Raw genomic sequence first — 26,559 nt, 5'->3', positions numbered from 1 at the left:
TGTACACAAGCCTGATGACACACAAGCACCACGCATCCTCGTTCGGAGGTGTTTGAGTGTGTCTGCGAGTGTCCTGGTGTGTATTGATTGGTGGTAGCAGCAATTCGATGTCTCTGACAGGCTGAATTACAGTAATCAGTCATTATTGACTCCCCATCTCTCTGCTACACACACCTCTCTCCTCCCATTCTCTGCCTCCCCTCCTCTCCTTTCCTACTCTGCCCTCTACTTCTGTGACACCTTTTTTCTTTCCTTTTTTCTCTACATCTCTGCCTCTGAATCTCCACCATAGTGTCCCTCTGTGTCTTGTTGTGCACTAATCCTTTCTTCTGCTGTCTTGTGTCACTCTCTGCTGCTCGTCATCATTTATCTGTCTTTCTAATTCTGTCCCTGTATTTGCTCTTCTGTCTCCCTAACTCCTTTATCTCAGATCATCTCTGTTTCTGCTTCTGTCTCTGTCTTATTGTCTGTTTTTCTTCTTTCTCAGATTTCTTTAGTTTTCTTTTTTCATTTAGTTGTTCAGACTTTTTCTTTACTCATCTTTTTCATCCTGAACTTGAAGATCATGATGTAATAAAAACTTTATCCATATCTGGTGAACTTTAAGCTTTTAAATGTTTAAGAGACGGTGGACTAGTGGCAGAAACTTGGACTATGGGCAGAAAAGGTCTCTGGTTCGTCTCTGGTTCGACTCCACGGAGAAAAAACAAAAGACGAACCTGGATTGATCTGTCCAAAAATCCAAGAGGATTCTCCATACCCTGTCTAGTGCCCCTGAGCAAGGCACCTTACTCCCCCAACATCTGCTCCCCGTGCGCCGTACATGGCTGCTCACTGCTCTGTGTGTCCTGCACCAGATGGGTCAAAAGCAGAAGTTAAATTTCCCTACCTGCATGAGTGTGCCTGTGCATGTCTGTGCATGTGTTTGGGACTAATAAATGCATCTTAATCTTAATCTTAAAGCAACTTAACATTAGATGACACAATAGAATGCAACACAAATTGTTACCCAGTAAAAACCCATGCATTCTATGTCAAGAACAGGGAAGCTAAACAATGGTAGTGCATTGTTATATGATCCTTTTTTAAACTGTTTCACCTGAGACCGACTTTGTCACGGTCATGAGCTGATGCCCAAACTAGAGTGGGGATTCCCAGCCTGACCAGGACCTGATGAGTCGAACCTGGTTCAGACAAACCTTTTTAAACGATATGCAGGTTTGTGTCAACTCAAGTCATTTTGATTGGGTTATTTACTTATTTTTTATACCACAAGTACCAGTAATCAGGGAAAACATCAGTTGAGACACAAAACACTGAATACTAATCAGGGTCAGGTAGTGCTCTGCTAATTTACTCTTTGGCCTGATCAGGTACAGGTAGACATCCCAAACTACTGGGTTTAAATTACCTTAAAATAATCCAGATAAGAGGGTAGGGAGCAGCAGCAGAGATGGAGCCAAACCAGGATGACCACTCAGAGATTAATAAAATAATGATCTCATAATAATTGCACATGTCGAGGTCTTGGGTGTATTAGATGGTCAGTTCTCATGATTAACATGTTGGACTCCACCTTACCACAGGATCTGCTGATGCTGTCTTAGTGCCAGAGACCACAGTGGACTTTCAGGGGTCTTTCAGAGGTTTTTTGGGTCTGACAGGCCAGAGCTGTTTTGGTGGTATGCAAGGGACCAACATCATCAGGAGTGGTCGCAGTGTTTTGGTTCATAATATGCAAAGCTTTTTATCTGGTTCTGAAATAAGACCAGACATTCCTAGAGATCAGGGCCCAAACAGCTCATGAGGATTAGATGTCCTTGGGAGTGAGGCCCCTCAAGAGCAGCATCGGGTTGTGTAACTGGTTGTCTGCGTTTCTGAGTCCTGCATTGTGACATCAAGTGTCCTCACAGAAAGCTTGACACACACACATACAAGGAAAAAGAGGGATGGAAGATGGTTGGCAGGACTATGTGTGTCAGTGTCTCTCTCTCTCTTTCGCTCTCTCTCACAGCCCTATCTCTCTCTCCCGCTCTCTTTCTCTGTCTCCTGGCCCTCAGGGCGGTCCATCTGCCTTCTCTCTTTCTCTGATCTTTCATTCACCATGACTAGAGCCATCCAAAAGTGTGCATGTGCAAGCACACATGCACACACAGACACATACACACACAGTGCCAGGCTGCTGGGGCAGCTGTGTGTAAGCACAGCTCTATCTCACATATCAGCTCATTGCAGGAAGAAAAGCAATCCAAGACTCTCCAGCAAACATACACACGCACACGCAAACACACACACACATACACAAACACGCAAACACAAACAGCCCCCCTGCATTAAGTTCTATAGCTGCGTTATATGAATGAACAGTTTGTGGATTCTACTTGATGCAGTCCGTCCCTGCTGGGGAGCTTACGTTAGCTTGCTGGCAGCTTTCCAGAGATTTAAAGCAGATGTGTCATCGACACAAACGGTGCAGATTAATTAATGAACAGAGTTTAGGTCACTGCAATGTCTGTTCTCACAGTGATCGGGAAATTTAATATCTTTTATCATTCTGCTGCTAATAGTCCATGTGTAGCTCTATGGGACTTTACTTTTTAATGTATGCTTAATGATGAAGCACTTGAAACCAATGCAGTTATATCATTCTTGCTTCACTGCTTTACACATGCAGACCTAAAGCATACAGTTTTTTTGCTGTTTTCATTTGCCAAGAAAATAAATCCTTGGGGAGCAGTACTTAAAAGTGATCATATAACATGGGAAACAAGAAATGTAAATTCTTAGGATGCATTTTGAGAAAAGCTTTAACCAACAACAAGTCATCAAGATTGAAGATTGGAGATTATTTCAGGACTTTGTGAATCGAATGGGGAGATCAGTACCAATATCCTGTCCTGTTTGTATATGATAGGTGTGTGTGTGTGTGTGTGTGTGCGTGTGCGTGCATTACTTTGGGTGTTGTGTATGAGTGTGTGTTGCTGTCCTCCATCTGCTCCTGGGTGATTGTGGTTCTGGGGAACAATGTTGGAGAGTTACTAAGCTGCTACACACACACATAGTGCCAGCAAGTGTTTGTGTGTGGATGAATTTTCGAATGTATATCATCTATCCATTTACACGTACACACATTTCCTAGTGTTTATGTTTAATGTGTACGTTTGTATGCATTTCACTTTCAGGATTAGAGGTGTGTGGGGGGGGGTTGGAGACGGACATCCCCTCTAGTAGTTGATTGGCAGAGATAGCTGCACTGAGGCTGGGGTCAGCATATGGCTCGGTGTGATAGCGATGCTGTGTTTGTGTGTGTGGGTGTCACTGCCTTTCCCTCTCTTTCAGACTGTGTTCCCAGTAAATGATGGCAGCTCTGGGCATGTAGCGCTATTATCCACCATACACACACACAAACACATACTGAGAACAGCCAAACGCCAGCGGCCTGCATGGCTTCTTTTTGCCAGCTCCCACAATAGAGTCCATTGTCCCAGTAAGGCTACAGTGTGTGTGTGTGGTGTGCGGGTGTGTGTTTGGCTGTGTGCGTGTGGGTGTTCTTCACCGTGGTATAAAGGTGAGGGCAAAACCTTACAAATTGAAGACATTTTGTAATTGCTGATGCTGAAATGGGGTCATGTTATCCTTCACCTCCCCAGAGTGCCAGCACTTCTGTCAGACATGAAAGGAGCCCTTCCTCTAAGACTAGAGCTGCAGTGAGAAATAAAGCTTCTGCATATTATCAGACGTGGATGAATATAAATATGTTTCAACCATCTGTTCCTCAATGAAAATGCAGCATGCTGTGAGAAGCTATTCTGGAAAATCAGCACCACACATTGAGCGGCATTTGATGCTTCAAGGTACAATTAGATATAGGGTTAAAGGTGTATGTATTAGAGAGAGTTAAGGGTAAAGATTTAGTGTGTGTGTGTGTGTGTGCGTGTGGGTGTGTGTGTGTGTGTGTATACATACATGCAGGGGGGGAGGTGATTGTGGTTAATTGTTTCCCGTCGGGTAGATGGAGGAAATGAAAAGAAAAGGGGTGAGGAGGAGGGGTCATGGCTAATCTCTTCCATTTTTCCTTGGGGAAAAGTGTGTGTGTGTGTATCTTTTTGAGAACATTGTGTGTGTGTGTGTGAGTGTGACATGCTCTCAGGATGTCCCTCTGTTTGACCAGCACACACATTATTAGCACTTTGATCATTGACACTTTGGTGTATAATGATATTACACAGCCTACTTTTTCATGTGTGAATTATAGATCGCTCGTCTTCAATTTTAAAAGTAAAAAAAAAAAGTAAATAAGCATGGCTGTTAAAAAAAACTTTTTTTATTTTCCTGCATTAACTGTGCTCTTCATCTTACCTCATGCAAGGGAATTCAAGCCCTGGTTACAGTAAAGCAGTTTTGAAAGGCTTCTTTTATCTATATGTTATCCAGTCCATTCATTGCATTAACTAAAGAGTATCTACTACCAAAACCCTCCCCTGCTTTGTCTACAGATGAATTGTGAGGTTTGCATCTCCCTCACACATGTAACAAAGACGTTGACTCTGATAAAACAGTCACAGGCAGATGGGGGGGGGGACGAATGCTTCAAATGTGTCCTTTCAGTGTTGTGGTAGGGGCGGCTGATGCTGAGGGGTAGAGTGGTCGTATTCCAACCAGAGGGTCGGCTGTTCGATCCTCAGTCTTCCCCATCTGCATGCCGAAGTGTCCTTGGGCAAGACACTGAACCCCTCATAGATGTTTAATGAACTAATTGTAAGGTTAACATTAAACAATAGCACCCACAGGTAGCCATCTGATGCACATGTCACATGGACAGATGTCTGAGACCTGAAATATCGAAAAGAAGCGGGCAAATTACTGATTCAGTACTTTAGATTAGGGATGGTCATTTGATTAAATTGTCTTAATCGATCGTCGGGGGAAGTAACGATCGATTTTCGATTAATCATTAATATTTTTATGTTAAAATCCACTATTTATAGGCTATATCAAAATGCAGTGAAAATAAAAAAAACACAGCTTGTTTCATCATTGAGGTCTTTATTACAACATGAACAACTCTTGTTGCAGTTAAACGGGATCAGTTCAATGGTGACACTTGAAAATATGCGCTGCTGTACTCTTTAGCCCAGATGAGAGAGCAGCAGCTAGCCGCTGAGAGCTAGCTGGATTTGACGGTTCTCGATGTCTCAGTCCAATTATTGTCACGCCCTCACTCCCGGAACCCCTCACCCAGACCCGGGTCTGTCCGGGTTCCCCTCCGCATGGGGTTCGGGTGCGGACATGAAGCCAAGCAGCTGCTAACATCCTCGCTGTGCTGCGTTCAGGGCAACTCGGATATTCCGATCTCCTGCCACATAGCGAACATGCAATAGTTTTCATTTATGAAAAAAAAATGTCATCGACAAAATTGTTAATGATCAATGAATCGATCGTCGATTAATTATGCCCATCCCTACTTTAGATATTACTCATGTCCTATCATGGGTATTTACTCTTATTTTTAAAGAGGACATATTATGCCAATTTCACCACAGTTTATATTGGGGTCCTTGGGGTCTAAATGAAACTTCTGTAACATATTTTGGTCAAAATACCACAAGGATCATTTAAAACAGCACCTTTTTACCCTGTCTAAAACAGCTCTACTAAGATTGACCTGTTTTGAGTGCCCCGCCCCCCTCACCCCCGGTGAGCCTGGCTGCGAGAGCCCCAGCGCAGCCCCGCAGTGGGAGCAGTGGGAGCTTGAGCTGGCGCAGCAGCAGCATCCTTCCACACTGTTGAGTCAATGTTTAGAGGTGTCCCGGGGTTCCCTTGTTTATGCGGCCACTTAAATGTCTGACGGGTAGCAGCAGCGAGCTAACGGTAGCCGGGCTCCACCGGCCCGGTTAGTTCGCGAACTAACGCTAGCCGTTAGTTCGGCTAGGGGCTCCCCTAGCCGGGGGGAGCCCCTAGGGACCTAGGGGGCTGGGCTAGTGTTAGCTCGCGAGCTAACCGGGCCGGTGGAGCCCAGCTAGCGTTAGCTCACTCGTCCAAGGCCATGTAGCGAGACTCCCTACATGGGGATAGTGTGACTATGACGTGTATTTCGGTCGTAACCCCATTCGACGCACTCTATCGTATTGTTTCTGACATAGAGGAACCACAACAAATCGCGGGAGTTGTTTTTTTCCAGAGTTTTTGGGACGGTAGACATGCCAGATACCCAAATTAACGTGTAAAAGCACTACAAAAGTGGAATTTTCATAATAAGTCCCCTTTAAAATACATGATTCATGTAATGACCAAGTCGGTGTGTCTAAAGAGTCTGAAAGTGTGTTTTTTTGTGTGCACACCTACACACCTTTTCACAGAGAGCTGTGCAGGCACATGAGTTGTAGCCATCAGCGGCTTGATCACACCATGTTCGAGCAGACCCCCCTCCGACTGGTAAACAAGCTAATCTGCAGTGTGTGTGTGAGTGTGTGACTGCACTTTGTGCCAGGGCGTGCAAATGTAAGTATTTTTTTATGTGACAAGGTGTTTAAGATTCAGACTGGGATGTCACAGATGAGCAAGAAGACGGCTTAAGTTCAGCACAGAGTAAACGTTGGATCATGAGCTCTGAGAGCTGCCTTCAACAGAGAGAACCAAGGCAGACAGTAGGGGTATAAGGGAATAATTAATTAATGATTAATCACTGTTGGAAAAAAAGCATTTGAACAATACATGCCATGAAAATGATTCATATTGCCAAGTTCCAAGTAAGACTGTAATTAATCTGCTGGCCAATATCTGGCAATTTGAGGTAATTGGCCCAAAAAATAAGAAATGGCAATGATCAAAAATGGATACATTTTTCATATCTAAAATACAGTTAGAAGTACAGGTGTACCTGGCTGTGATACATTTCTTATTTAGTTTATTGGATTTTTTATGCCACATTTTAATTATAATTTAGTTGTTGTTTTAAACAGATACATCAAATAAAAACAAAGATCTCTGATCATTGTTTTTCTGGAAAAACAAATATATCAGTGAACCAAAAGTCATAGACAATAGTTTGATCCTAGCGTCCCAAATGTTTTCAGTGTGACCAAAAAACATTTTATTCACATTATTACTTTAACGTACAGTATATTAGGGCTGCAACTGATAATTGTTTTCAGTTAATCTGCTGATGATTTAAATATGTTCTTCATCCTGATAGTTTTGTCATGAGATATTTGATTGGTCATTTTATCTATATATTTCCTAACTTGTCCTTTGAAACTGTCTAATCACGACCTATTGTGAATAGTGTCCATATCTTTGAATTTAACATATGGACACATGTGTGCATGTGGTGAATTTCGTTTAACTGTTGTTAGAGCCTGAAGATAAGAGCAGGATCCATCTCCCTAATCAGAGAATTATTATTATGGCTTCAGTGATGATAATCACCAACACCTATGCTGTGTGTGTGTGTGTATGTGTCCGCTGAATAACGCTTGTAATTGCGCTGGCAGCTTTAGGGCTCCCCAGTGGTGACAGGGAGGAGGGTGTGAGGGGGTTTGTGTCTACACTCACACACACACACACACGTGTCAAAGGGTGAAGTAGTTGGGTGACAAGGGGCCAATTAATGTATCACGTCTGTTTTTCTCCTCCATCTTTGTATTTGAATTGGGTTAAAGAGCAGATGAATAGGGGGCAAATACGATTTTGTACGAGTGTGTGTAGGTGTGCGTTTGTGATGTCCGTGCACATCGAGCCCCCACAATAAGTAGTGCATTAGACCAACCTATCTCTGCCCTCATCTTTGGCCTACGTGGACACACACACATTCATAATGAAATCACAAAGCCTCCATATCATTGCTATCACAGAAAGATATAAACCCATTAGTGTGTTCCTTTGGGCATGGACACACACGCATACATGCTCAGGTTTATCATTACACGCTGCAAAGCTTTTCCAATTGTATTATCCCTCTGATGTCCTTCTCTCTGTTGTCTGTTCCAATGCCTAGGGTGGAGAGGACAGATAGGTTTGGAGTGTTAGTGCGTGCGTTTGCGTGTGTGTGTGTGTCTGTGCCCTTGAGTGAGTGCAAGCCCTAGGAAATGGGCAGAAGTGTTGTTGCAGTTTTAATGTAGTTTTTCACCTTTTGAAAGTAGGCGTTTGCCATATAACATTTATATATAACATCTCTGCTTTGTTCAGGTAGGAAAGATGGTTAGACTCTGCTGCCCCACAGTCACAGAGATGTTGAATGATGCTGTGGTTCGTTCACTTTTCTATCGAAAGGAAAGCGAATTTTAAAACCTTGAAGAAATAAAATTGAATTGCTGTGAGTGAACACTATCCAGAGAAAGCCGGACCCATCAGTGGTGGCTCCTCTAACCCACTTATCATTTTAGTTTTTTGTCAATATAAAAGCAGCACAGACCAGTCAGGCTTGTAAAAATGACACTACTGATTTTTACTGCATTTATATATTTAAGTGGACAATTCAGACAAACCGTCAGAGTTATGCCTTATAAAAAAAAAACCTGCATATATATAGTTTTAAATATTGATGTCTACATATAGAATATCATGATGTTAGCATAGGGTATTTCAGAATAGATTTGATTTATCGCTAAGTTTTTTTAGTTGTCTCTTTTCCCGTATTTGCTAATGTTCCTCATTCTTAACACAAGCTAACATGGTTCTACTTTTCTTTCTGTTTTCTCCTAAAGGGTTAAAGACATCACATCCTTTCCACTCAAACTTTTGTAAAATTACTCAACACTCAAATTGATGTTACCTGAGCCACACGTTAGTAAGCGTTATTCCAAGCTTCACATATGTTATTTTAATGATTGTTGACTGCAGGGCTGATGATACTGAGACTAATGTTAGACATTATCTGCTCTGCTGCTTCACCAGCGGCTCCACTTGAACAGTAGAGAGGACTCTCACTCAAAGGCTATTGATCTGCTCTCTCACCACCACCACTGTAGCTGCCTCTGTCAATGAAGCCTTATCTTCATTGTCTGTGCAATAACCATATATGTCACTGACAATGACATGTATAGGTGACCGTATGGTCCCTATGTTGTTTGGCGATAATGAGATACATAGTGCAGTGCTAGATCCAAACCTGCCTTTTTGAAATAAGCGGTTTGCTTGGCCTGTGGGGATGCTTTTTGGAGCTTTTCTTTCTGAAACTGTAAAGTGACCTTCAGTAATTGAACCGCAGCAAGTAAAGACCAGCTGCAGGACTCAGGCCACAGAACCCTGAAGCTGCACCAATGCTGCTGGTCTGCTGTTTATTCAAAGTTAATCAATATTGAACTTATCTTATGTCCAAAACACTGCTCTTCCTTGAGCCAATAACGTTACACGTGAAGTGTGAAACTGATGCGATAAACTGTACTCAAGATTTGTATTTCACATACACACAGAGATTTCTGGAATTATTTGATAGATTTTTTCCAGGCATAGAGAATATGGATCTTGAATATAAAAATCAGGCCTTAAGGTATCATCTGCGTCTTTCCATATAGCTCCATCATTAATTGCATTAGCTTGTGATTTTCCTGTTTTCTTTACTTATCTTCACAGGATGTTTTATCTATCATAATAATTCTATTTTCAGGTTGCATGTTCCTCTGTCTGATTCATTCTCTTTGTAAATCAATAGTGGATGATTTTCCCAAAAAATAATATCACTATCAGAATCAAAATCCAGGATCCGTCCTGAGCGTAACACTCTTAGAACGTCTCATTTAGCTTGAATAGATTTGCTGGATTACATCCAGCCAACAAAGTTTATATTTAACTTTCTTTGAGACTGTTCAGAGCCACACCACTTGTAGTAATTAACCTTGTTTTTAATCTCAATTTTTAAGGTTAAATTAATTTAAATTCCTCAGTTAATTGTTAAACCCTAAATCTAGACCATACATATTTATCTCTTAGATCATAGTGTAAATGAGAATTAAATGAACCCATTTCTAACTAAGATCAGTGGAGCTGAACGCTCTTAGTTGGCACGTCATTTCACACGTACATATATACTGTATATTCCGACCAAAATCTATTAATAGACTCACACACTTGTACACACACACACGCACACACACAGAGTCACCCACACATCCCAGCAGTGGGCCTGACTCCTAATGTGCTAACAAGCTCCCTTTCCCCCCTTTCGCCTCCTCTCCTCTGGCCTCCCTCAGTCACAAGTGATCGCAGTAGTCGAACCCCACCACAATGAGCTGCACTGCGGGAGAGAGAGGGAGAGAAAAGGTCTGAAATGGAGAGAGGGAGAGAAAGAGAGGGAGAGAGCTGGAGAAAGTACTCTTTTCAGCCACGCACAAGAAAATGAGTTTCTCACTCAACACAAAGGAGCCTTTTTTATCCTCCCCCTCTGTCTTCTGTCTCTTTCCCGTATGCCTTTCTCCCTATTCTCCCTCACCAGCTCTCTCCCCTCTTTCTCTCCTCATAATTTGCACCCTCTCTTTGCCTTTCTCTCCAAAAGAGAGATGTTTTGCTTCTAATGACTTAATAAGAGGAGCCATCTGAAATTCAATTACAGTAGATTTCGTAGTGACATTTGGATGAAGGCAAAGATGTGTGAGCACGACGCAGGTCTATTTTCTCTGACCTCGCACTAGCTTCTGCTTTTTTAATACCAATAATAACAGCTTAATTATTTTATCTTGATTTGTGGATACATGCCATACTAAATTCTACACAAGCAGATGCTAACCTTAACACAGGTAAATAATAATAACAATTTGACAAATGCAAATTGATTGACAGCTCAAAATCTAATTCTAAATGAAATGCAGTTTTCCAATGTCAAAAATTATTGAATGAAGTTTTCACAGCATTTATCGACAGCAACATATGGAAGTTATATTAATAGCTGGACGACACATGCACGGGGTGTAAAGAAAATGGACAAATAAAGGAGTTGTAGCATTTGCAAAATTAGAAAGAAAACACCCGAAATGGTATATATGGTGGCATCGTACATTCAATATTTCAGGTTTAGTTTTTATAACAAGCTAAATACAATCTGTCATAATGCTGTATAGTGGTCATAATGTTATGTCACATGTTAATTGGAACATGATTGAACTGTAATGTCAACTACTCATATAACCCCCACGATTATGAAATAAAGTCTTATTCTGAATAAGGTCAATAGTCAGAATATCACTGTCCATGTAAATGTAGGCAGTGATATCTACTGGCACCGGTACACTGCCTATATCTCAGATTAAATTAACAGAACGTTCCAATTAGGAAGTAGTGAAGGTCACATATCATATGTACTGTTTGGTGAAGGGCAAAAAAGCAACAGCAATGACTGGTATAGTATGAAGTCAGATGATCTCTTGAGTTGGATTAATAAGAACTATATCAGCTCATGTTGCTGTTTAAGCCTCAACACACATTCTAGTGTTTTTACTGATGTTGCCTCTTCTCAAGACTGTGGCTGTGTCCAAAGTCACAACCTGTCTTCAGCAAAGTGCACTTCATCCACCATGTATTCACCTCCCCCATTTACCTCACTTATTTGTGTGAAATGTATGCTCTATATAATACACTATAAATGATTCATAGACACAATATGTCCACTTTCCACGAAAAAATCCCACAATTCCACACGATGCTTCACATTTGATAGATTACATTATCATCACTGTATCAGTGATGATACAAAATGATGATGATTCATAAGTGTTGAAAGTCTCACTTTGCTGTAGAGTAAAGTGCAGGGCATTTATCTATAACACAAGTCATTTCTGTGTATATAGACTGTGCTCGATTGACAGCTACCTCTCTCTCCTTTACACCCTAGTTTTGTTGCATCTGTTTGGATGGAGCAGTTTACACCTATATTTCAGTCATACTGGGAATCTAAAAAGGATTTATTATGCAAAACTCTTTTTTATGTTTGGCCAGGATGTAAACGTGTATCAATTACAAAAACACAATGGAAACAGACCTCCACCTGTGAGAGCTTTACATTATAGACCTGCCGCCGCTGTGCTGATGTTGCCGCTGGTCAGTGGGAGCTGGTGTTTGTGACACAGTGACATAAGGCCACAGGCAGAAACCCTTGCTGAGAGGAAGAAAGAACGGGAACAGAGAGATAACGGTGGCAAATAGAACGAGTGGAGAACAGTCAAGTGATGCTCCTGTCATTTATCTCAGCAGAGGTACCATGTCTCTATTTATTTCTCCTCATTCTCTCTCTCGCTCTCTGTGTCCCTGTCTCTATAGACGTCTTTCTTACCGGTTCTTACAGCGTTCTCTTAAATGTCTGCCGACGCTCCGATTCTTTTCACATAGTTTTTCTTGCTGCAGTTTCACATGGGAAACATTTTAAAATTATAAAAGTATTTGTTGTTTGAAGGAGAATCATACTTGTTTCCAATTGCTTCACCTCCACACATCTGCCCCCCTCACACGCTCATTCATCAAAGGGGGAAGTGCAACGCAGGGGAGCGGGAAGCAGGAAAAGGCAAACGGCGAGAATCACATGGAGACTCGGTGTGAGAGACACTGACTCTGACGCTCTGGGTGTGTGCTACTGCTGCTCAGCACTCACCAAGAGAAAGCTGCACACACACACACACACCGTTACTTAAATATCCTCCTCTCTGTCTCACCCGCTGTCCTCCCCTCTCACCTCCTTCGTGACTCTCTGCGGTATACTCACCCCTTCTTCCTCTTCACCCTCATTCCCCACACAATTTTTTTTTACAAGTGCTCTTCCTCCCTCAGCATCTCGCTTTCTTTGCACCTCCAGCCTCCATCCCTGCCTCTTTCCCACCTTCGTCCCCCCTCCTTTCCTCACCTTCGTCAGTACCAGAGGTTCCATGGGTGTTTCAAAACAATAGCTGTTTTGTGTGTTTATATGTGAAATCAAGATTGTTAATTTCGCTTTAACTACCTCATCTGTCCAAGTTTATTGAACTTTACTTTGCCAGCTCTTTCCACTCATTCCCCACCTCCTCCTCCTCTCTCTCTCCTTTCTGCCAGCGCAGTCTGTCCCTCCACTTTAAAGGAGCCATATTGTTGTTATTATCATTGTGTCTAACTGGATCAGTTACCATTAGACCTGAATCTTTCTCCTTCTGAGGCCCATAGACCAGCTCTCTAACCCAATACAAATCCCATGGGCACTCTTACAGATGGCTTACCCATTCTCAACATGTACATACACACACACACACACACACACGCACACACAGGAGTACAGAAACACAGATTTCATTCTGAAGATTCATCGACCTAATCCCATCACACTCTAACAGGGACACATGCACTTATATACACACGTGCCTGTTCATAACCAACCTTATCAAATATAGAGACACACACATAAACACTCTCATTGAAAATCCCCCGTTATTGGAGCTAACTGAGCAAATGTTAGAGCTATTGGGAGCTGATGGGGCGGTGTGTGTGTGCGTATGCGTGTGCGTATGCGGTGTGTGTGTGTGTGTGTGTGTGTGTGTGTGTGTGTGTATGTGTAAGACTGAAACAGCCACATATGTTATTACCGTTGGATGTATGAGTGGGGCTCAGGATGAGAGGGTAAATGTCATTTCATCAATGAGGTTATCTCTAATAGATGGACAGTTGAAGTCCTGGTTTCCATTTACTCTGCTCTCTGCTGAATCCCTGTACCTCTCTTCAGATCCATCGCTTAAGGCCATAATGGCAAGTGATAAAAGGCCTTTGCTTTACATTTCAGTTTTCCCGTCTCCAACATGCTCAATAGATTCGAGTGGAAATGAGGCCATGAAGAGTTCACTGGCCTCTATTGCCGACGTTTTTTTATCTGGAAAATCCTGAGTTTTATGATTCATTCTTTAATAGTTGTTTTCTTTTCCTCTTGTAGCCTTACTTTACTTTGTCGAATTCAGTTTTGTCATAGTTTTGTTTTCTTTATTTTAGGTACAGTTAAATTTCACTGTAATTTATGTGATATTCTAGTCTAAGGTCCAGACCAGCAGCACCCAAATCCATGTTTTAGTGGCAAACCTTCACCTTCCATTCACTCCCCACCCATGCAGCTGAGAAGGTGAATAAAAGATTCGCTTCCTGTGGCAAATTACAGCATGGTGAACTTTGATCCACATTATTTACTTCTGCTTCTCCTTTACGTATGTGTAACCGTGCACTAACACTTTAAAAAGGTATAATTTATTTAGTGCAACATTTGATTCAAAATATTCTGGATTGTTTCCCTACAGCCCTGTTATTGCAGATCAGCTATGTCACTTTTGACAATTAAAGTCCTGCTTTAAGTACCAATTATAATGATAATGTATATAGCACCTTTCATAGCATAAAATGCAGCTTTTAAGAAAGGAAAATATATTTGAACAGTAAAATGTATGAAAGTTTCAGTCATCCTTGGATCAATTAACAGCAAGATCATAAATAGAAACATTGAAACCTGCTAATTCTAACCAATATTTAATGAACAATGTGGTTAATTTGTATGATACATGAAAATATTTAAAGATAATATGTTAGAGGACCTTCTTAAACCTTAACAAGTAATTGTTCACTTCAGTGATTTAGTCTCCATAAAGCCGGAGAACTTAACGTACACATTTTTATCACGTTACAAATCTGTGCAGCTGAGGTCAAAATGTCCTGATTTCATTCACGACTACAGATCAAGTTCCAAAAACAATTGACCCTACAATTACCATGATGCAGCTGGTAGTGTTTCATCAGAACAAACTCCAAACTGTAATTTAAAAACAGAAATTTAACACATGTGTTTAGCCCTAAATATGACAATTACATTTTTGACAGATTTGCATTATTTTGTTGTTTGAGGTTAGTTTATGATCAAGATTTTCTTGGGCAGCCACAGTGGACTTTCATAGGGGACAACATGGCTATAATTTCAAAGTCATTTCTTTATTGACGGATGATAACACTGCATATTGGTAGGGTTTTTATCCCCGTCTTGAACTCAATTCTATCATTCTCTTAGCTTCCTATAACCTGTTGGTATTTGTGTCTTTAATACTGTTTGACCTTGACCTTTGACCCAAGCTATGAGGAGCGCGCTCGGTACCTAGAAACCATCGTGCAGCACCACCAGGAGCCGACCACGTTTGAGGATTACGCCGCTCGAGTGTACAGTCCTGCTCCCTGCAATCACCTGCCATCTGACACAGGTAACACCTGATCCTTCCCAACCAGACACATTTACAACAACACCAACGAATATACTTGTCGGTCAAAGCCTCTGTGGCAGGCGTTCACAGAGTGGGTGGATAAAGCAACTCTGAAGCTGCTTATGACAGGGGGGTTGTCTGTTTACTTCTATGCGTTATGATTTTATTTTTTTTAAACGCAAGTATGTTAAGTGACACTTAACTATGCTGCCTTTCCTTACCTTTAACTTGTATTGTGATAAATCTGTCTTCCCAATATTGAAATGTCCTCTAGCATATTTTAACTACAGAGAGGCCCCACACACAGACACACATTCCCCCATGGACACACACTGGCCACTCACAGTCTGATGCTGAGCTCTGTCTCCAGAGCGTCTCTGAGGAATTGTCTGACATCTGATCAGCTGTGGAGATGCAAGCAGACAAAGTTAAATTCTGACAAATGACTCTCATGTAACCTGTCACGTTTCATGGATGCATACTGATCAGTATTGTTTCTGGATAGGTGTGATTTACACTGGTTTAATGGACTCACTTCTAATCCAGTTAATTAATATGGCAGTTATTTACAGTAATAACATTTCCCGATACAAGCCACACATCATACTCATACTCATACCGCAAAAGGAAGAAAACATGGAGCCTGTGTTCAGCAAGGTTATTCCAATAGGTTGAAGGTTTAGGTGCTGTCTGGATTCCAGGGTTTCTTCATTTGAAAATTGCTAAATTAACTTAAAATGAAACTGAAGTTATAAAAAGTTTTTATTTCACATTGATTTCAATCATTAACTTTACCATATATGAAAGAAGACAAATTGGCAACACTTGAGCAGCTTTCAGGCATGCACTGAACTGTGCATGTGTGAACACAAATGTCTGAGTTAGACGCTCTCAACTTTCTGCAGATTTTCTCTGCCGGCCTCAGAGTATAATGACTGTAGAAATCCAGGCGAAGTCGATGTGTGAGCACAGCAGGCGATCCCCTGCTGGATTCACTAGAGCAGGTGGAGGGTCGACACGCGACAGATGCAAAAATGGGAACATGTCTTTGCAGAGATCTCATGCTGTGTTGTGCATGTGTGAAAGTCAAACTACGGGTTAACTCTGTGGCCAATTCTCGCCTTTTATTTTACTAACAGTAGGGCTGGGCAATTAACCAAGTTAACGAAACTAACATTTATAACATCTGATCGACTTATAAATAAAAATAATATTCAAGCTTTAGTATTTCCGCATATTTCCAGTACTTTGTCAGATATCTAGTAGGGCGAAAATTTCTGGAATATTCAAAATTGGAAACTTTCTTGAAATGTAAAAGAATGTATTTACCTTATATACAGACATAAATATAAAAAAAAAATGTTTTGTCATAAGCAGACATGCATGCAAAATACAAATTTTTAAACCCCATTTGTGAGTAGAATTTAAATGGATTCTTTCATTGAACAACAAACAACATGAATGTGGAATAACATAATTGATTTCCCTATGACCCCCCCCCCCCCCCCAAATATATAATATTTCAGGTCTCAATGCTTTCTTCCTGGATTTAATTTGCATTAAATCGGGTTATTTTAACCAAGATCATGCTGAAAGATCTAGAATTGCTAACTTTAGCCACTTGCCAGCTAGACAATTTTGTTCGTGTGGACTATAAATACTGTACCTGTTTGCGCTGTCAATCCATAATGGATACAGTGTGCTTTCTCGGTCAAGATGACTTCGGACTTTCATTTGACGCATTTGATCATGTCGGGTTGAGAGAAAAATAAAAAACACAATCCATAAATTCGGATTTATGTTATTGTAAATAGCTATTGTAAATTTGGTTTACAATACCTACCTGCATCCTTCGATAAGGAACACAGCATGTGCTGCATTCCATACATCTTTTAAATAGACGTTTCTATTGCTCAGCTTTTACTTTTATTTTCGATAAGTCGCCCAACTCACGCTTTTTTGATGGACCCCAACAGCGCGAGTATTCGAGGGGATTGTTTATTTTTGTGTGGACACACATACATCCTACTCTCACTGCTGTAGTTAGCCTACTGTATACAAATAACCTTTATATTAAAATGAACATGGCTTCAGTAATCAACATGCTAGGTAATGACAAAGACGTTCAAATACAACAGAAAGTCAGAGGTTAACGTTTCTGGCAGACAATTTTCCCAGCTAGCTGCATCCAGGATCCAGCTGAGCTAGGCTGGCCTAGTCCTGTTTTCAACTACATCTAAGTCCCCTATTATACGCTAACTTTTGCACAAAAAAAAGTGTTAACATATTCACAATTCCCGAGCTTAGCTTCCCATGGAAAGTTTCCAAAAATGTTTGCCCCTTTTCAACCCTTATCTGGATTAAGTGAAATTGTCCACATAAGCTTTAACTTGTTGACATAAGTGTGATATTCATTTTGAACTTGAACTTTTATAGCATATCAAACAGTAAACTATAATTTAAGATATATCATGTTTAAATGCAGCAATCCATATGACAAAGTGGACAAGTCCGACAAGTCTCTGGTTAACTTAAGTCAGTTAACTCTAAGTTAGTTAAGTTATGGTAACAAAGGAAGCTCTCTACTACATTTTGGAACAGTGTTTTTTATATTAAAAATGCTTTGGCCACCAGTTTTCATCAGAAACAGTAATGAGTGAAAAAATTGTTCAGCTTCAAGCCATGTTCAAAACTACTATTAGTTCAGTAGTTGTTTGTAGAATAGGCTCCATTAGTCATATATTCCTAATATGTATTATGCACAATAATATTCCCCTGGTCAAAATATATGTGTTTATACATGCATTAAGCTCAGCTTGCACATGGTGCAGTGAAGTAACCAATCAGCAGATTCAGCTGTGTGATGAGCTTGGCGATGACAAATGTTGATCCAAACCCTGACTGTTGATTGCCAGGTCCTCCCTGTTGCAAGCTTCCCTCGCTGTATTTTACTATGTTTCTACATTCGATCTGACATGTCAGCTAAATGCCTTGTATTGCTCATTCAGCTTAAAACGCTGAGACACAGCACCTCAGTATTTCTCTGGCAGAGAAGACCCTGGGTGTAAACCTAGCTAATGTTCAGATTCTGTGTTTGTTTGTCTATATCTATTATTGATCACTCTTGTTTTTCTTTGCCAACTCATACTTGCTCTTACACCAGCTGTTGTGATACAAAATAATATTAATAATTTTGCGGGAATAATCATCCGTCTCTGAGGCTGAATGACATCCAACACAACCTGATACAGTTTTTTAATTCCCTAAATGTTAATGTCGAAGCTAGTGTCACATCTGTGGGTGGTGGTGGTGGTGTGTTGTTCAGCCCCAAAGACCTTTTCAGAACACAGGATCAATTTTTTTTATAATACAGAAATAATTGAAATGACAATAATCCTGTGCTCTGAAATATAGCCCGCTCAAATTACTGCAACCTTCTCTCTCTCTCTCTCTCTCTCTCTCTCTCTCTCTCTCTCTCTCTCTCTCTCTCTCTCTCTCTCTCTCTCTCTCTCTCTCTCTCTCTCTCTCTCTCTCTCTCTCTCTCTCTCTCTCTCTCTCTCTCTCTCTCTATATATATATATGACAGGTTCCCCTCCCTTAACACCACAATGATCAAACAATCTTCTCTCTGTTTGTTTTTATTTTAATTTTATTCGTTTTTTGTTTTTTTTTAATTTGTTTCCTTTTTTGTGTTTTTCATTTTACATTTTTTTTGGTTGTTTCTTTTTTTCTTCTTTTTTTTCCTTTTGTTCCCCCCCTCCTTTAGATCGTATTGTCTCACTTGCCAATAGTTAAAAGGTAAGCCTTGTCATATGATTGACGTGCCCTGTTTTGATTGGCTCTGCCTACTGACATTTCAGCCTAACCTACACTGTCCTCTGATTCTTCCACCACGTCGTGTCTATCTCTGTATGTTTCTTCCTCTGTGTCCTCTACACTTTAAGCAGGTCTGCATGTTTATAGCAGTCTTCGCTTACTATTCAAAAGGACTTGTCATTTCCAGCTCCTCTGTGAGTGTAGTTTGGTAAGATGAAATCTTAGCTTAAACTTTAGCTCGATCTCTTGATTGAACTTCAAAAAGAAAATATAATGTTTTTCCTGTGCCCCTCCTGCTCAGTTAATTAAGGTAATGTTGTGGCTCTTGTTCTCAATTGTCGTTTCAATTGATGTAACTGCATGGGCCCACAAGGGAACGCAGCCAATCACAGCCCACTGAGAACAAGCATATTGACAAAAAGTCTATTGAACAGATCCTCTTTTATTTGGACTCTTTTTTATGTTCACCTGAGTAATCCAACTCTTCCTTTAGCTCTGTTTTGGACTCTTATTAACTCCCAAGTATCTGATGCTTTAGCTTCTTAGTGCTCCAGTATAATCAGCTGGTCGTCTCTGACTTTATATGTGTGCTGTTTTTCAATCAATTAATACTTTCGAAAATGCTGACGGGGCCTAAAAGGTGCCGGAGCTGATGTTTTTTTCTTTCAAGAAAAAAAGCACAAAAAAAAGCACTAAACGAGTTTCGATAATAAGATTGCAGTTTTTGTTGCTAAAGTAAATTCGAAATGAGTTTAAATTATACTTAAGACAACTACAATTATTATGTAATAATATGTGCTAAACTCTAAATAAGCTACCTTACAAAATCCTATAATAAATAAGACCTAATTCAATCATTTATCACAGAATAACAGATTCAGTGCTTAATACAGCAAAGTACTCCCATGCGTCACCAGATGACACCATCACTCTGTTTATCAGATTGCAAACAACAAGGGGCATTTTTCCACCAACTCTATTTCTACGTGAAGGATTCCAGAACGCAACCAACTGCAGAGTTTCTGGCTATAAACCAACACAATTCGCTAAAAGACAGTAAAAATGCTTTACAGAGCTGAGGGGAACTGCAGAATTGGGTGATAGTTATTTGCGGGTTAATCACAATGAGGTATTCTGTTCACATTAAGCTCAGTGGCCACAAACAGCTACATGATGCACACAGCTGAAGAATATTTACAGGGGCCTCAAAGAAACATATTTAGGCATCAACATAAATTATAAAAATGACAGCTTAAAAAGCTTCATGAGTCCGACATTAGAGATGTTTAAATTCTTCTTCAAGCTTCTTCAAGCTTGGAAACCATTTTTTCAAGCTTCAGTTTTAGAAAGAAATAGACAAATTGTGATAAAAGCAGATACCAAACTACGCTCAGAGGCCTGGTGAGAGTGAGAAATCCTTTTTTATAACAACATGACTCACACAATAATTCTTCTGTTTGTTCCGTTTACCTGCAACATCACATTGACCTCTAACCTTCTGTGTGCTCCTCTCTTCCTGGTTTTGGTGATATGGCATTGTAACACTTGCTCACAAACACGCACACACACGCACACACATACACACACACAATAAAAGATGGGTAAGCAATGTAAGTCCTCAGATACACACAAACAGACACATAATTATCTTGTTTTGTCATGTATCATTGCTCTTGAAATCAGTCCTGCAATGCAGAGAATAAACTAAATGAAAGATAGAAATAATGTATTTAAAAGGTTCTCTGTGTCATCATATGTTTGTGTTGTGAAGCATGCTGTGTCTTTGTTGGTCTGGTGTCTTTTCTGTATTTCCACTCTGTCAATTGTTTTCATTGTTTGTGGCAACTTATCATTTTTCTGATTAATTTTTTTCCATTTTCTTTTTTCTCTCTCACCGGTCCCTCCTCCGCTCTCCTGAACTGCTCCTTCATCCTGTCGCTCTTTTTCACCCTCTGTCTTCTCCATTATCTCTCTCCTTCCTTTTTATTTCCTGCTCATTTTCTCCCTTTCTCTATTTTTACACATCTCCTCCTTTCTGGCATTTCATTATTTTTGTACCTCCCTTGCTTTTGTCTCATCTCTTTTTTGTTCCTGTCCATCCTCTCCTTTCTTTTCCTATTATTTCATCTTCTCATCTGTGCCTTGCTTTCCTTTCCTCTATATTCCCCTCCCTTTCCTCCTCTTTCCAGAGGAGCATAGTGATATGTGTCTAATGGTCCCTAAACCACTAGACAGCTTTAACCTGCTCAAGGTGAAGGGGAAAGGGCTCACACAGAAGGTCCTTCATGCTAGCTGTGAATGGTATGCTTCATAGATAGAAAACTACTTGGCCCTAGTTTAGTTTTCTGGTCTAGTTTCCCAACAGTTCATCTTTAAAGTACTACATAATTTCAATATGAAACATGCTAACTAGCTGCATTTACATTAGTTAAAAGAAATTGACTAACATAACTGGTTAATAGGAGCTGTAAAGTCATGTAGGTCTTGCCTTTAAAATGAATGGGATGTAGGATAAGTATTTGTCTATAAACCATTTAACCTGATGGTGTTACTGCATTGAAGTATGAGGGCCATACTGAAGACAAATAAGTAATGAGATTTTTAGAATGATGTTGTTATATTACATGAATAAAGTAGTAAGATTATGAGAATAAAGTCATAAATGAGATGAAAGGCGTAATATTATAAGAATTAAGTCATAATATTACAGAACCAAGTCAAATGAAAGTAAAGTCAGAATAGTGTGTGGGGAAAAAAGGGAAACATGTCAGGAAATAAGTAGCAAGGAGAACCTGTCCACTCCGTCTGCCCTCTGGTCTCAAAATCTTGATTGAGATTGAGAATGATCAATCGCATTTGACCACAACCAAACATTTCCTCCTCCGTATGAGAGGCAACATCTTCCAAAAATACTCTTACACAATCTTTTCAGAGTCCTGCTTCTAAAGGTAATGTGGTTCTGAGGTCCCAAAAGATGAAGTATTTCCTTAAATTATTTACTATATTATCATAAATTTACAGATTTTCTAGTAATATTATTTTTAGTTTTGACTCTATTCTCAAGATCTCAGTCATTATGTCATCGGTAAAACTGTTGTATCAACAGTGAGTTATTTGAATCTTCTAAGCTTTCATGTGTTGCCTCCACTGCAGATATATTTAGCAAAAGTAGGGTGTTCTATAATTTAATATAATAATTGTTGGCAGGTTTATTCATGTAGTTTTTCAGTCTCAGGGGTCTTGCAAGAAAAAGAAAAATTCTGCATCATTACCATTCTAAATTAAAATTATAAAAAATGTTTTACAGTAGATGGTCTGTCTGTCTGTCTGTCTGTCTGTCTGTCTGTCTGTCTGTCTGTCTGTCTGTCTGTCTGTCTGTCTGTCTGTCTGTCTGTCTGTCTGTCTGTCTGTCTGTCTGTCTGTCTGTCTGTCTGTCTGTCTGTCTGTCTGTCTGCACTGTGTTTGTCACTGTAGGAGTCTTGGAGTCTTTGCTGCCTGGCGCAGTAGAACATCATAGGGCATAATGTGATTTTCAGTTTGTCCCATTATCCTTTTCTCCTGTTATTTACCTCCTCCCTCCTCTCCTTTCTCCCTCCATTCCCCCATCAATCCATCTTCTTCACCTCTCCTCCCCCTTCCACCTCCTCCTCACCAGGCTCCTGCCTCGAGATTCTTCGGGGAGAAAGTCCGGCTCTTGGGGAGGCCGGGAGCGACTCAGCGTCCCCCATGTCTCCTCGGACTAGCAAGAGCCGCATGTCCATGAAGCTGCGACGCTCCTCTGGATCGGCCAATAAGACTTGATGTATCCAGGCTACTTTGTATAATGCTGAACAACAAATACTCGGGGGGGGTTCCACCTCCTACCCTTACAAGGTTTATTCAAGAGGAATATTTGGTCAATCATTGCACTTAAATTAGTTAAGACTGTCACAAATGTTAAATGTTCTCTTGGCTAAATTCGGATATATATAATTTTCAACAGGAAATATGTTGGGCAGTGTTGAGGCAGAAAACAACAGAAACACCACGCGTGTCAAAAGATTTGGACTCATCCTCTCACCTCCAGCATGAGGCTGTTCGGATCAGCCACTGACCCTGAGTGAACAAAACGCTCTGTCGCACAGTTGTACTCTGAACAAAACACAATGTTGATATTTCGTGGACTTCACTATACTGTAACCTTATTTTGAAATTGCTCACAGCTGCTGTATTTATTCTCAGCTTTGCCCGCGCAAAAACCGCCAACATTTGATCGAGAGCTGCAGCAAGCTGCCTGTACACGCCAGTATTACTTCATATTCCGTGCCATGTTAAAGATGGCAAAATCTAATTTGTGCCACATTAAGCACTGTCTTTGGAGAGCACATGTACTGACCCATGAACAAAGAGCAGAGTCTCCTCAGTCTCTGTGTTTTGTTGTTACTGTGGGGAACTTGTATATTTGTACTATACCGACAGAACTATGAGTTTTGATAAATGAAAATAGAAACGAGGGATGACGGTGGAGAGTTGCATGGAGAAAGCCAGATAAAAGTCTATTTTTGTTCTCTGTGCAGCATCAGGCCTTAAATATATAAAAGGCAGCGGTAGCTTTCTATTCAGTCCTCGCAAATTGTAAATAGAACCTTGTTCATTTGTTAACAAAAACTAAAAATACATCTTGTGGACGTAGCGCTCCCTGGCCAAAACTATTTTCTGTTTGCATTCAGCAGCAGAGCTCCTCTGAACTGAGAGACTGAAAGTGGCACAAACCTTTCTCTGACTGGAGAGAGAACAGCGTTACTATGAGAAGAGTAGCAGGGATGGAGTGATTATTTGTTCTTTGTAAAGAAGACAAAGGCATTTTCTAGAGAAAGCTCATTAAACAGCAAACACCTGCTATTTATTTCTGGCTCATGCTGTAAAATGTGGAAAAGCACTGACGTTCATTACATTTATTTTATCTTTATTTTTTAATTGACTGTAAACTGTGTTTTGCTCCAAACCAGAATTTTGCTGTATTTTTAGTCACTCTGTTGTCTGATGCAATGGAATCACAGCTTCTCTTTCCTTGTTCAAGTACATATATATATATATTTGTGTGAGTGTGTTTGTATAATATGTGTGTGTGTATATAGATATATATATATACATAGTAGATATATGATTATCTATATGTACAGAGTGAGGAGGCTTTATGTGTATACTCTTTACTGTTCTGGGAGAATAGCTGTCGAAACCTGGTTTAACCTCAGACCACATATATGTTTAAAACAAGTTGACACTACACTAGATTATATGCATCAGTAGTTAAAAGCCAGTTTGCACTCCTTTCGGAAATTAAAAGTTAATCTCGTGGCTCAAATACTTCACAGTTGATATGTCTGACCTCGACACCTCAGCCAGACTGAAGAACAATTAAATGAATTTGAATGAATGGATGAATTTCTTTCTCCAAAATGAGTAACTTTAACATCGCATGTAATTATTATATTAAACTGGGGCATTTAAGGCCACGTCTCACCTGATAAATATCAGTGAGAGAAGTGTTCATTAGTATTTATGCTTCTTTCAGACTTGAGTTACTGAGGCCCAGTGTTTTTCTGCTGAGACATTTTAAGGACGGAAAAGGACGAAAATCTAAATCTGCAATACAGCGATACAGCGATACTGTAGATAAACAGCCAAAGAGGGGAAGCAGAGAGAGCGTGTCGAAGTGTCCTCACGTAGAATCGTTCTGTCGTCTCTTATATTTAGACTTGTCCCCAGGTCCAGTTCAGGGATCAGCATGTTATCACAATCCAGAAATTTAAACTAACACTACATAGATATTTTCATGTATTTCATTTTCTTTTTTAAGCACTCCCTCAATTCCACTCAACTTAAAAAAACTGACAAGTTAGATTAGCAGAATTGGGTGAAGTGTTGAAGCGTTCCCTGTATAAATTAGGTTTTAGTGGATTTATTAGGACTGAATGTTCCTCCATTAAATTAACATGAGGGCTTGTTTTGTTTTTCCATATCCTGTACATGAAGTTCTGTATATGAAAATATAGATGTATGTTTTTGCATTTTATGTCACTGCTTGAAGAACGTGTATCCACAGCTGTATTTTCTGTTACTGTTTTCATTTTTATTATTATTATTTCAGCCATAGTGTCTCTGTAGAGAAGAAAGGGATTGTAAAAAGTGTTTTGTGACCCCTCTATGGGGGTTGAAACTGTTTAAAAAAAAAGAATTTGAGGTCAAATTTATGTTACTTTGTGTGTGGATATTGGAAGTCAGCTGAGATCGAATAGTTTAAAAGTCGTCCCTTTTAAATTATTGTATGTTACAGTTGATATTGCTGAGGTTTGAAGCCCCGTTGTGTTGGTCTGTTGAGTGATCGAGCAGTGGCACGCCGGGACTGATCTGTACATGTCCCAGTTTGTTTGGTCACATCCTGTTAACAACCTGAACCTGTTCACATGATCCAATCCCAGGCTCTGACCCCTCCACCTAAACCACATAGCAGCACAACACCCTGGTTATTTACACTCCTTTTTTGTAAAATACAGAGAGTCCTGATGCTGATTCAACGTCCCTTGAGAACGACGGGGACATATCAGACTTCAAATCAGTTTTTCACATTGTAAATACTCCTGAGGATCTCATGTTTGGCATGAATCTGAAAATATCTGCAGCTGTACTAAACTCGGATGTGCATGTTTTTCCTTTTTTCTTTAATAAAATAAACCTGATTAGCTGCAACCAAACGAAAACGAAAACCTTAGTTAGCCAAAGCCTGGCAGCATAATCAAAAAGCTCATATCAGCTCTCCTGAGACTCTGTGACTCAGGTTGTTATGATAGAAATATTCTCTCTGGCCCAAATCTGATGTCTTCATTGAAGAGGATAAAAATGTCTTCTACCTGTTGGTTTTGCCATAACATTTCTCTCCATTAATAACAGTTTGGAACGTGTGTGCCTGATGTAGATAAAAAGGTGAAAGCTGCGATTGATACGGGTTCAACTGTTGTCCGCAAGTCAGTTTTGGAACAAGGCTGTTGTATGTGACTACTGACTTATACATACTGCATGACACCAGTTCAGTACCAACTGCCTGTGTTGACCATGTTACAGCACACGTGCACGCTTGCACATACATACTCCGCCATGTGTTACTGTCAAACCTGTAGTATGTAAACGGGTGATGTCTGTCCAGACACACGGAGAGCGTGGATGTACAGTGATGGAATTTAACAATAAAAGACTTGCACCACCCAACTGCTGCACAGTCATATTTATTTATATATTGTGTGTGTGTGTGTATTCAACTTCAAAACAGTCGGGCATTGATCATGTGTTACCATTTATTGATAATAGCTAAGAATAGATTTCACATTCAACTTTCAACATATCAAAATAGTCCTTTATAGGCTCTTCAGCATTACAATAACATTTTTAGCATCTTGAAGGCATTTAGCAGATATCTGAACAGTAACTTATCATCATTAAACACAGGACATTTTAACGAGCAGTACTAACATTACATGTTCCATTTCTGTATGAAAATATTTTATAGCTGAGAAGTAAACTGACACATTTA

The 26,559-nt window shown here is 40.1% G+C and overlaps 1 protein-coding gene across 5 annotated transcripts in view; it reads left to right on the top strand.

The window, feature by feature from the left end:
- ralgapa1 (Ral GTPase activating protein catalytic subunit alpha 1) overlaps window positions 1–26,237 on the top strand; it is a 72,760-nt gene extending 46,523 nt beyond the window's left edge. For 3 of the 5 annotated variants that reach the window (XM_062397866.1, XM_062397869.1, XM_062397868.1), the window contains 2 exons: window positions 15,052–15,176; window positions 22,648–26,237. In XM_062397866.1, coding sequence (XP_062253850.1) covers window positions 15,052–15,176; window positions 22,648–22,793 — 271 coding nt within the window. In that variant the 3' untranslated portion in view covers window positions 22,794–26,237. Of the gene's footprint in view, window positions 1–15,051; window positions 15,177–18,942; window positions 18,975–21,181; window positions 21,294–22,647 lie in introns of all 5 variants that reach the window. The other 2 variants (XM_062397865.1, XM_062397867.1) reach the window with 2 other exon arrangements.
- Window positions 26,238–26,559: the final 322 nt, after the last annotated feature.

Source organism: Platichthys flesus, chromosome 10 (assembly GCF_949316205.1).
Source record: "Platichthys flesus chromosome 10, fPlaFle2.1, whole genome shotgun sequence".
NCBI lineage: Eukaryota > Metazoa > Chordata > Actinopteri > Pleuronectiformes > Pleuronectidae > Platichthys > Platichthys flesus.
This window is presented reverse-complemented; position numbering and strand designations above follow the sequence as displayed.